This window comes from Erpetoichthys calabaricus, chromosome 4, assembly GCF_900747795.2.
Source record: "Erpetoichthys calabaricus chromosome 4, fErpCal1.3, whole genome shotgun sequence".
NCBI classification, from domain to species: Eukaryota; Metazoa; Chordata; class Cladistia; order Polypteriformes; family Polypteridae; genus Erpetoichthys; species Erpetoichthys calabaricus.
In genome coordinates this window covers 133,863,343-133,876,043 of record NC_041397.2, presented here as the reverse complement: position 1 = coordinate 133,876,043, position 12,701 = coordinate 133,863,343, and the positions used below count along the sequence as shown (strand labels likewise).

The following is a 12,701-nucleotide window of genomic DNA, read 5'->3' as shown; positions in this document are numbered from 1 at the left end:
CAGTAATGCATCCAGGACAACTTATAGTTTATGGCAGCAGAGCACTCACACCCACTGAGAGAGACTATGCACAGATAGAAAAAGAGTGTTTAGCTATCCTGTTTTATATGGGGAAATTACTTAATTAATTAATACACTTACGGCAGAAAAGTCAAATTCCAAACTGATCAGAAGCTTTTGGAAATCATAATGATGAAGCCACTGCTCAGTACACCCAGGAGACATCAGAAAATGCTCCCAGGAGACATCAGAAAATGCTGCTAAGACTAAAGAAATATAATATAAATGTCAGATATGTTCCAGGTGGATTTATGTGTGTATCCGACACATGATTCAGTACTTACCTATATTCAAGAAAATGCTGCAGAAGTATCCAGGCAGAAACAGAGAAAGACAAAATGCTCTTGTCACTGAAACAGGTGATAGTCCAGGGATGGCCAAGGGAATGATCACAGGTGCAAGAGGAGGTGAGACCATTTTTTTCAGTGCAGGGTGAGCTCAGTGTACATACAGCATCCATATTACTAACCGAGAATGGTAAACCGGATGGCATGGATGCAGGTAACCGGATGGCATGGACGCAGGTACACAGCGATGGGACCATGAGACGTACTGCGCAGGCGCGTACAGCGCACGTCTCTTAAACCGCAATCGAAGTCGTATCCACCGCGCACGAAGGAGTCACGGCCCAAGAACGAAAGAGCCCAACTGACGTGAATGAGAAATGAAGCAACAACACGCCCATATCTAACGACTAACGACACAGCCACACAGAAAAGAGGATTCTGCGCTGCAGCCCAGATTCAAACGGAAGAGGCTACGGAGGCCCCACAGGTCCACAAAGATAGTACGGAAGGCAAAGGCGCCTACACAGCATAGTGAAACCCAACATAGTACGGAAGGCGCAGGCGTCACCGCCATGTTGTGAGTGGCACTACTGCGGAGTGAAGGCGCAGGCGTCACCGCCATATTGTGAGTGGCACTACTGCGGAGTGAAGTTAGGAATAATGTGCTGCTTGGGATTGTACAAACCGCTGAACGCTTTACACCAAATTCAATCACAATACAGCTCAACGATACACACACGAGCCCACCTGGATAAGATCAATGAACGCAGGCACCTAGAACGCGCGTCTGAAACTGCGGAAGCAAAGCAGGCATGGGTTCAAAATGAACGAGCTCGACTGACGGATATACAAACACGAGCCCGCCTGGATAAACAACGCACCCATAGCTAACGACTAACGACACAGCCACACAGAAAAGAGGATTCTGCACTGCACCCCAGAGTCAAACGTAAGACACTACGGGGTCCGCAAAGGTCCATAAAGATAGTACGGAATATATAAGAGCACACCCATCAAAAAAAAATCAATCATGGAAAAGCACATAGTACACACAAATCATGTGCTCTCAGTGCATATAAAGCGTATAAGGACAATACGGAGAATAGAGACCTAAAGGCATTGGAGAGAAAAAAAGGCAGATAAGAGATTATGAAAGCAGTGGAATTCGAAAGGCTCAAACAAACGATGGCGCGATACACATGCAGACAAAGGTACACAATATGAAAGCAGTAAAATTCGAAAGTATTGTAGCGTCCCAGCCAGGTTGAGGGCTTTTTGGTTTTAAGTGACTGTTAGGTCCGATTGAGGGACGGCGGAGTACAGCACGGAGGACTGATAGCGGGGTATTGATTTGATGTGGTAAGGGGGGGGGGGGTGTTGGAGAGGGTGCTAGAAAGTTGTGTTTGGGGTTAGGAAGTCAGCGATTGTTCAAGTAAAACTTTTGTGACACTTTATCATGTCAGTCACTACAGTATCAAAGAAAAGATAGAAACGATTGCATTACCGCAAACAAAAGGTGATTAATCCTCAGAACCAGGTGTAATTGAAAAAATACCAGGCCAAACTGAGGTCTGAAAAAAAGAGTAGACAAAAAAGTCTTTTCGCATTCGCATCATTCAATGGACAAAACGTGGATTTACACAATAATGGACCATATGCTATGAGAATTTGTGGTCCCACAACAGTTAAAGGTACGAAAAGTTAAATTTCAAAGAGTACACAATTCAGTCGGGTGTATATTGATGATCTCGGAGAAGCGATGCAAATTTTAACAGGCAAAAAGAAAGGTGATGTATATATTCCGTGAATAACATTACACACCAAAGGAGATCGTGATATGCCATTCGTAGTAAAATGTTTACAGTTTACCGTGAGAATAGCTTTTGCTATGACAATCAACAAATCACAGGGACAAACAGAAAAACTCAGATTATTTATTACAGAAACAGAAACAATATTCACTCACGGGCAGTTATACGTTGTATAACTTATAATATTGTTTTTAATGAAGCTTTAAAGTAAAAGTGAAAATAATGAAATTGAAACAATTCCAAAAAAAAATAATGTAAAATTGTATATCCAATTAACCAAACACAGGGGTTGGTGAGCGAAGCGAGCAGGGGGCGAAGCCCCCTAGTGGTGTAATATTCAGTAATGAGTGTGCGGTAATTCCATAGGGTCTAAGATCAGAAAAAATGGAGAGAATTCACCCCTCTCACCCTAGCTATCGAACAGTGTCTTCATAGAGCCAGAAAAGGTGTTTACTGGCCAGGTACTGACTTACATAGGAATGTGTGAAGTGTGCGGACTTTTAGACACACGGCAGCAAAAAGAAGCCATGTGTCCACATAAAATTCCAGGGATACCTTGGGCAAAAGTTGGAATGGACCTATTTCAATTCAATAACAGAGACTCATTTTTCAAACTTCTGGGAAAATGACTACCTTTCAGATACTAGATCAATTATGGTTGTTCACAAGTTAAAAGGTCATTTTGCATGTCATGTTATCCCAGATGAGGCTGATACAACACCCTCACACAAACAGGAGACACTGAAGATTGATTTACCACATGCGTACACATCCGAAACACTGATAATGCACAAGAACATACCTCATTCGGCATGTACAGAATACGAAGCTGTACAAGCAAGAAGTGGTGAAATAGATAAAAGACCAGTTCATTTCAAGGAAATTGAGTGAAACATATTTATTTTATGTTAAAAAAACTCAATACACCATCTACACAAAATTACAAATTTCAAATCTAAAAAATAAAATAAAGGTTAACACTTTAGTTTAGGTACTGCAAAAATTCATATCTACTCTTATGTAACAAAGGTTTCTTCTTGTTTTAATAACTCTTACAAAGTATCAGTAAAGTGGTTATTCATCTACGCAATGCAACCTATGAAAACAACTTCATTTGGGAATGGTCCAAGTTGGCTTAAATGAGACCTATTTCTCTTGATATTGCATATTTAGTATAGGACCTGTGTATCCTTCAAATTAACAAGTTATCTTACCAGCATTTCAAAGGATCATAATATGCCACAAGGCACAGAGATGAATAACTTAATCTATCGATTTTTTATAAAAAAAATGACCAGTTTACCCAATATCAGATACACAAACATTGAATAATTCACACAAAAGAAAACTGTGAAGGCTGCTGATTTATTACCACTTGTAACATTTCAGTAATGCATTAAATGGATGAATGAGGATTTAGACTGCGTGGGAGTCTGGTTTCTGGTGTGATGTGAATTACTTAAATGTAATTTAAGTAATGTAGTTATTGTAGTTATTGGACTGTCATTCCGGGGAAAACCAAAGCATCGGCATACAGCAGTGCTAACTCCAGCTGTCCTAAATGTGTCTTCATCTGAACCTTGCTCTCTTAATGTTGGCATAAAGCACACTCTCAGAAGAGCAGAGAGTATGTTAGTATAATCTTTCTATTATAATAAAAAAATCTTGGGACTTTTTGAAGAGACTTTTTGGAATGAAGTCCTGCAAGACGGAGACTTTTAACATGAGATTCTTTCAAGTCACGTCATACTTACAACCTCTGGAAGCAAGTCCCGTGAGATAGTGACTTTTGCCATTAGATTCTTTCAAGTCACGCTCTACTTACAACCATTTTCAAACAAGACAACAGTAATCTAACCTCTCAGTTGTGTCAATGCTTTTGTCAGACACACTTCCTGTGCTCTCAGCTCTTATAAATTTTATCAGGACAATAATTTTCTACGTTCTAGACACGTCAATGACTAACCAAAGAAGAAAGAGCAGGGACAAACATTTGAAAAAGTCAGGTAATTTATTAGAGATAAAGAAATTAAATTCACTCACGAGCAGTTACATGTTGTGTTGTCACGATGTAAGTCCAAACACGGAATCAAAATTCAATGCGATCTTGAAGAAAAGCAAATTACAAATATTGTATTTACTGAAGTTTTAAAGTAAAAGTGAAAATAATGCATATGTAACAATTCCCATGAAAATAACAATCTCTTTAAAGTGTGTATCCGGTTAACCAAACCCAGGTGGGTGAGCAAAGTGAGCAGGGGGCGGAGCACCTAGTATAAATAAATATCAACAAATACAAAAGTATCAGCAAATAAAAAAGCACATATTATCTAATTTTCTTTTTTCTATAAATTACCAAAGTTCAATCAAATCAGTCAAGGCGTTTTTGAGATTTTAGGGTATTTAGTTTTTGTATGTTGGGGGGTGGTTGCCTCTAAATATTGATATATTGAAATATCCTTTCCTAGCAGATATCAACAGCTTTATATGTATCATCCTGCTAAATTTCAGCTTTTTAACCTAACAGAAAATAGTGTTTTTGTTGATGAGTGTGAGAGTGACCAAGTGAGTGAGTGAATGAGTCACTTTGCATTATATATAGAGATGAAAAAGGTAGACAATTCATTTCTGTTATTTTTATATGGCTTTTTCCACAAATTGGTTGGCCACAGATATTAAGGGTACTCAATAAACACAGTGAAGTACGCATTTAGCAAGTTAAACAATGCACTAAGCACCGCAAGGAAATGGAAAAAAAGGAAATCACAGTTGCTCAGTATGTTACCAGCCCTCCTTGTATGCATTAGGGGAGTAACTTTTTCTGAGGCACGAAATGTTAATCATTCATTTTATTTATTTTCAAAGAAATGAGGCAGCATTCAGTAAAAAAAATGAAAATAAGAAAAACAGTATAAGTCTATGACAAAAGAGTGTGCACTATAGTAAAGAATGACGGTAGGACTTTTACTAAATTCCCAACTTTTTGACGTTTCTTTCCATTTTGTATCCCCTTGTGACTGATATTCTTTGTAAAACGTATTTGCAGCCATTGACCTCACCTATTCAGCTGAAAATCACCTATTTGCCAAGATACCAGCCAGCTGTTTCAACAACCCACTGTTTGTATATTCAAAATACAAATATTCACAAACGGTCTTGATGCTCCATTAATAAAATCAGAACATACTGAACACCAATGATACAGTTTCTGTATTTTATCTGGTTTACACTTATTCTTTTTTACACTTTTTCAAAGTTATTGTATTGAATGAGATTATGATTAAAGAGACTGATTTTTGTTTTCACTTTAAGTTTCCTGAGCAGAAAGTACTGGCTGAAAACATTGCTTTGTTTTTTTATTTTTGTACATAACTTTTGTAGAACATCTTAGTTAGATGATATGTAGCCAGGGCAAACTACCCTTTAAATAAAGTATTCTGATGGGCGTATCTTTTGTGTACCACCATAACCTAGAACATAAAATACCAAGAAATGGATCAAATCAAATGATTTATTATAAACAAATAATACAAGGAGGACATAGTCAAGAGGAGAACACAAAGAAACTAAAGAAAAGGCAGAAAGCAAATGTCTCTTTTGGCCTGCCTAAACAGGCCTTGAGTCCCTAATATCCATGATGCACAACAGAAACTCAACCTCTTCATTTTCCTTACTAACTCTCACTCTGACCTTTTGAGAGAAAAGTCTGACTACAGACCTCCTGCAGCAGACCTCTTTGTGGGTACTCCAGCTCCACTGACATCCCCCTGAATAATGCCACAAAGTCCTTTAGCTGGTACAGTCATAGAGGGGGTGTTTTTCACTCTGCATTGCCCCAAAGACCTCCCTATCAGGTAACCTTCTAGTCCAACTCACTTCCTAACTGTAAATTTGATTGGCCAGTGGTGCAGTCACAGCCATATTTGAAGCCAATCTCTAGAGCCACTTTTAGCATGAGTAACACTCTCAGAAAAGTCCTTTAGACTTCCTTGATAGTCCACCCTAGCAGCTCCAGGTCTCTTTGATCCCTTTGCGTCCATCCATATACTTTAAAGGTAAAGTGTCTTTAGCATCACTTGTATTACTGTGCTCTGATTAAGTGGTTTGGGGGAAGTTTTCCATATCCTGCCAGTTCTTTTGGTGTTTATTACATAATAACATTTGAGGCATTTCATAAACTTATAAGCCACACAACCCTCTAATAGCTTCTTATCCTTATTGCCCTTTTGGTGGATACCTCTTACTTTTAAACCAAGGAGACAGACTGCCTTCTAAAGTTATTGAACTCACATTATTATAACCATTGATATTTTATTAGTGGAATGAGGTATGCAACCGCTAATAGCTTTCTACTCATATTTCCAAGTTAAAAATAATGTACAGGGACCTGTATGAATGGACGGTACATACACTGCATATAGTAGAAAACATAGTTCCTGTATAATTAAAAACAAGGAAAGTATAACTCACTCAAAGTGCTACAGAAATAATATCACCATCACAAAATATAAAAGCATGAAGGTATCAAAATGGAAGGTTAGTTAGATACTTTCTGTATTGTAGCTGTAGTGGATGGAGAGAGAGATAGGATCGCTTCCAGCAATATTGCCAGGTATAAAAAAATTAATAGAAAATGGAAAAATGAATGACTAGGTGGAAGAATGGACAGATGAATGGATGGACTCTTGCCCTCATCTCACTTAATATTATTAACCACATTTTTTTTTATTTTTGAGAGAAGTAAGCTGTGCCCTAGTACACATAAATGGCAGAACTTATAACACAATACACCCTCTACGTAAGTATTTGGAGAATTTCAAGGTGAGTTTTTAAAAGTGCAGCTAAAAATGGGACTGAAACTTGATAGTTAATAAAAAGAGCTCTCTGGCGTTTCAGTTAATACTTCTAATCTCAGTTCCTTCTGTATGCAAGTCCTTACCTGTGGCATTTACACTTCAGCTGCTTTCATTTGGTTGTTTTCAATGTCAAACAACATTATCCATACTCACTTTAATATTAATGTCCTCTTCCAATAACAGTTTTAAAGACATGGTATGTTAAAATGTTTCGATATATTAAAAATGTAATGTCTTTTTCATGTCTTTACAAAAGTGTGGTTAATGAACCATATAATATATTACATTACAGGACAGAAAAATAATATAAAACAGCCTGGGCTTGTAAGATCTGTAATTATTTCTATGTACTCCAGATTTCTTTTTATGATTCTCTGCGGTTTCATGGCTGCTTTGGTTTAATTTGTTAGGAATGAGAAATACATTTTCATTCCTTCTTTTATTAACAAGTAAGCAATGATCAACTGCTTCTCAATGTAGCTCATGCTGAATCATTTTTAAATAATCAGATAATGTATCTCTTTTAAAGAAGCACAGAGAATTTTTAAGAAAAGGCTGACATATCTTAGAAGAGATTTTGAAAAGAAAAAGCCAGGGAAGAATGTGGTGCAGCTTTGATTCAGTGTGATTAAAAGTGTTTGTCTATGAACTTTACTTGTTCTACTTGATGAACATCATAGTTAATAACCCCATTATTATTTGTGTTTGAAAAATGAATATTGCACTCAGCAGACAGATTCAATAATTTAACATATTCATTAATACAGTTCTCATAATTAAAATCATGGTGATATGTTGGAACTGAAAGTCCTAATATTGTAAAATTAGTGAATGGTTAAGCCAGAAAGCAAAGCAGGTTTAAAAAATACAGTTAAGAAGTTATGTAAATTAGAATCAGTTAATCCCTAAAACATGCAGAGGCAAAGTCTCACTTTGTCTGACCAAAAATAGTCCTTACTTTGAGCAAATTAATTCTCTTTTTTTTTCTTTTTTTTTGCCATTTTGTTATTGAGTTCATTCACATTTCTCTTCCTCAAGAAAAGCTAATAAACGAATGAGACATGTGCAGCAGGAATGCACTTTGCAAGATTTATTTTGAGGGCTTATTTCATAAAGCTTGTATTTTAGTAATATTTACAGTATGAGCTATGCTTTATAAATACACTGAGCAAGATGATGACGGATGTTCATTAGAGTAAAAACATAATTCTCTTTCTATATCTGTTGATTTACAAAGTGGTCAAATGGCTGAATCTTTGGTGTGTTTGAATCTGGACAGATCCAGAAATTCTTCATTCTGGCAAGACTACCAGTTTAGGAGCAATAGACGTCTGGAAAAATAAATCTAAAACTGCATTAACATTTTTAACAAAACTCTTATTTATCTATTTTAAATATGTAGTATTTGGTAGTCAGAAGTCAGAACATCATTTTTAAAGTGGTAGAGTGTAGATAATAAAGTAAGGGATATGTCAAATATTCTATGTGATTCTAACCTTTTACATTTACTCTACAATAGACCATACATTATGTAAAAAGGGCAAATTTGTTACTTTTACCTTCCATTTTCTAATTTGTAACTTCAATTCTGGGTCTGGGTAGCTGTGGCTGATTCAGGCAACACTGGAGGACAGGATAGGAAGCACTCATGCATATCTACTCCCACCAAAAGTAGGGACAATTTAGAGCTTCAAATAAACTTAACTCGCTTAAAGATGCCAATTAACTTAACTTGCATGTCTTTCTCATAGGAAAGGAAAAGTAGAATGCTTAAAGGAAAAGTTACACAATAACTTAGTGAAATGTCAAACTCCACACAGGCAATGTCCAAGATGGAGCGAAAATGATGTTAAAGACAAAAAATGATTATAAGTTGTAACTTTGTGGGTTTTTTGCCCTGAAGAGTAAGACAAATGTTGCTTTGGATGAGGTGTTGTTCTGTATAAGATTATTTGAAAAGAGTTCTAATTCATGTAACATTCCCAGATCCTCAGAACTGCATTGAGCTGTAGTCTCTCCCATAGGCATCAGGAGCCAAGTTAGAAACTAACCCTGAGTGGGTCCCCATAGCAGATTTACATACTGTACACCCACACTTACTTATGCAGTACAGTATGTCAAATGAAACTAGCCAATCAGTCCTGTATGTTTTTGGGAAGTGTGACGGCAAAAACAGAGCAGACTTAGAATCACACATGCTCAATGGGAGCAACATGCTGTCTCCACACAGACAACAACTGGATCTGGACTCAAACTTGATCTCTTAGGAGCTTTGATCCAACATCAATAACTACTGCACAATTCTATTACCCTGTAATGCAAGATAATATTATGGTAAATAGCTTGTGTGCAAAAACATTGTGCTGCATACTTCTCTAAAGCCTAAGCTGATTTTCTTTCCTTTAGGAAGAAATAAACTGAACGTTATGTTTGCATAGTTACAATTTGCACAGCATTGTAGTGAAGGGTGTGTGTGTGTGAGTGTTTGTTAAAGAAGTTGCGTTTAATCATTAAACCCTTAACAAAGCCTCCCTCTTGGAATAGTTTTAATCGCGCACTGCTTTAATCCAAGATCCAAAGGAGCTGGGAATTGGTTTTTGCTAGCAATCTCCTTCTTTAGTTTAGCAGGGAAAATGCTGTCTGGAGTGATTTTAATTGTGGCGTTGTTTCCTGCTCTGGTACTAACCCATTGTGGAAACGGTATGTACAATTTAGAACTTCAACAAATTAATAAATAGAGGAAGAGCATGTGAGAATGTCAATGAAAATCAAACTGTTAGAAACTAATTAGTTATTAAACATGGTTGCTATTCACTTGTATGGAAGTTCAATTTAACATTAATTAAATGCAAAAACACTAATAATAGGGATGGTTCATACCTAGTGATTGTTTACTAAAATATTGAACTGTTTTACTTCTAAATAGCATATTTTTTATTCATGTTTAATTTATAATTTGTGTGTGTTTTTCTACTTTTATTTTATAAGGGACACTGACTTGGAACTTCCAAAGCAACATTACATTAATAAATAAAGTAATTATGTCTTTATATAAGTACAAGCAGGTTAAATAAAAAACAACTTTAGGTCCAGCTTCTTTGTTACAATAGCACTCTGCCTGCTATGTTAGCTGTGTCTAAAAAACAATTACAATTATATTTACCATGAAATATTAACTTGTGTTTTACAAAATAATAAAAAATCCACTAAAATATTGTTTTAATTCTTTAGATACACATGATGGCTACAAAGTAAGACTAAGTATAAAAACAGCCCTTGGTAAAGATGCAGTAAGTATATCTATCACTATTGTATGTAGAAATAACACTTCTAAAAAGGAGCTAATTTTGAAACAAAAAATACATAATTTGTTAAAAGTTGCAAATGATACTTTTATTAACTAATTTGGCGACTTGTACCACAACCTGTCTTTTTGCAATGGTGATTAACAGCTAAATATTAAACAGTTAATTGTTTTATATGGTACCTTTCATAAAACCCATATTTTGTGATCTATTTTTTTAACAGAGTATTTTCAATGTTCATAATTTTGCCCAAATCTGTCAGAGATTATGTGTTTTTTTATACATAGTGTATAATAAACAGCTGGCGGCACGGTGGCACATTGGGTAGCGCTGCTGCCTCGCAGTTAGGAGACCCGGGTTCGCTTCCAGGGTCTTCCCTGCGTGGAGTTTGCATGTTTTCCCCATGTCTGCGTGGGTTTCCTCTGGGTGCTCTGGTTTCCTCCCACAGTCCAAAGACATGCAGGTTAGGTGCATTGGCGATGGTGCTTGGTGTGTGTGTGTGTGTGTGCGTGTGTGTGTGTGTGTGTGTGCGCCCTGTGGTGGGCTGGCACCCTGCCTGGGATTTGTTTCCTGCCTTGCGCCCTGTGTTGGCTGGGATTGGCTCCAGTAGACCCCCGTGACCCTGTAGTTAGGATATAGCGGGTTGGATAATGGATAGATGGATGGATAATAAACAGCTGCTACATGAATATACTTACTTGGAAAGTTTCTGTACAGCATGATTTTAAAAAATCATTCTGAATTCCCAGTGGGAAACTTGTTTGGAATAATAACACTGATTTGCTGTCAATAAAAATAAAAAGTTAAGTGAAGTTCTGACCCTACCCCAGTTATGAAGTTGACAAATGTACATTAGCCTAACTGCTATAAATTAGTAATATAGTATAAGGGAAAGTAAAACTGCACCACATGTAATCAGAGTCACAGGAGGTGCAGAACTGGCTTCATATCAGGGTGTGTGTGAATCTTAGCCTTTCTCATAAGTGCACCCATTCAGACTAAAACAGACCCTACCGCACTGTGACTAATCTGGGCCACATACGTAAAAAATTATACTTAGTTACAAGCTTCAATTCCATTCAAATCTATGTATTCTTTTCAAGGCTCACTTTAACCTTAGAACACATTGCGCTATGCAATAGTTACAGACTTGCAATTTGTCTTAAAGTCCAGATTCCAGTCACTTTGCAAAATAATTTAATCCACAGGCAAACAGTGACAATTTCAGTTAAAAGCAAAATGACTGAAAAACAGGTCCTTATCATTGGTAATGGCAAATCCACTCCCAAGTGCAAAAATAAACATCAGAAAGAGAAAGAAAATGAGACATTAAACCAAAATAGTTGCTATAATTATTTAAAAAAAAACATAACTGAAAGCAATGTGAACAGTTTCAACAAAAGCTTCACTAAGAGTAAGCAGTAATAAAATGAGTGTTCAGCCATGACCTGAATGATGACATCACTGAAGTTTCTCTATTGTGAGGCAAATCCCGTAGATTTTATCTTTATCAATTTAAGAAGGTCTATGTAAGCAATAGTTTTTTTTTTCTTTTTTTTACTGGAACAGGGGTCTAAAGAGTTTTTGACTTAGAAGATGAATAAAGGTGTTTAAAGACTAGCTCTAAATGTCAGTGGAAAATGTAAAAACATGTACTGCTTAGTTCTAGTTATGATCTTTACTGCCATGTTTTGAATAAAGTGTAGAGTATTAGGTCCACTGCGGTGGGTTGGCACCCTGCCCAGGATTGGTTCCTGCCTTGTGCCCTGTGTTGGCTGGGATTGGCTTCTGCAGACCCCCGTGACCCTGTGTTTGGATTCAGCGGGTTGGAAAATTGATGGATGGCTGGATGGTATTAGGTCCAACCATAAGACTAGTCAATTGTACTTTAGAAAAATTAATGTCCTACTACTTAAGATGCAGCCCTAATTTTGCAATATTTCCATACTGGAGAAATTTAAAAAGGGCAAAAAAATTATGAATAAAGTTTAAATCTATGTCAAGTATAACATTTATGTTTTTGCCAAAATGAATTCTTGTGAATTTAAATGTGGTTCCTATGATATGGTTGTCATAGGTAGACAATCAAAGAGAGAAAATAAATAGATACTTTTGAATTTTATACATTTTCTGCATGTCTGAATTGTACTCTAGACTCATCAATGATCAAGGTAAAGCTGCAAAGCTGCTGTTCTGAAAAAATCTTTATTACAGCTATTGTATCTTTCGTTCTTCTACACTTTAGGATCCAACTCACATTTTCTACCTTCATAATCCTTAAGGAGCATTTCAAGAATTATTTGAAATGTATGTGAAGTGTAACATATTGCTACTCTTTGTGCTTTTCTCAGGTTTCACTCTTACTGACTTTATGAAGTTCTG

The 12,701-nt window shown here is 36.6% G+C and overlaps 1 protein-coding gene across 1 annotated transcript in view; it reads left to right on the top strand.

Annotated features, from left to right (window-relative positions):
• Positions 1-328: 328 nt before the first annotated feature.
• cltrn (collectrin, amino acid transport regulator) overlaps positions 329-12,701 on the top strand; it is a 34,940-nt gene continuing 22,567 nt past the window's right edge. The window contains exons 1-2 of the mRNA XM_051926618.1: positions 329-467; positions 10,246-10,304. Of these exons, the coding sequence (XP_051782578.1) occupies positions 329-467; positions 10,246-10,304 (198 nt within the window). The remainder of the gene's footprint in view (positions 468-10,245; positions 10,305-12,701) is intronic.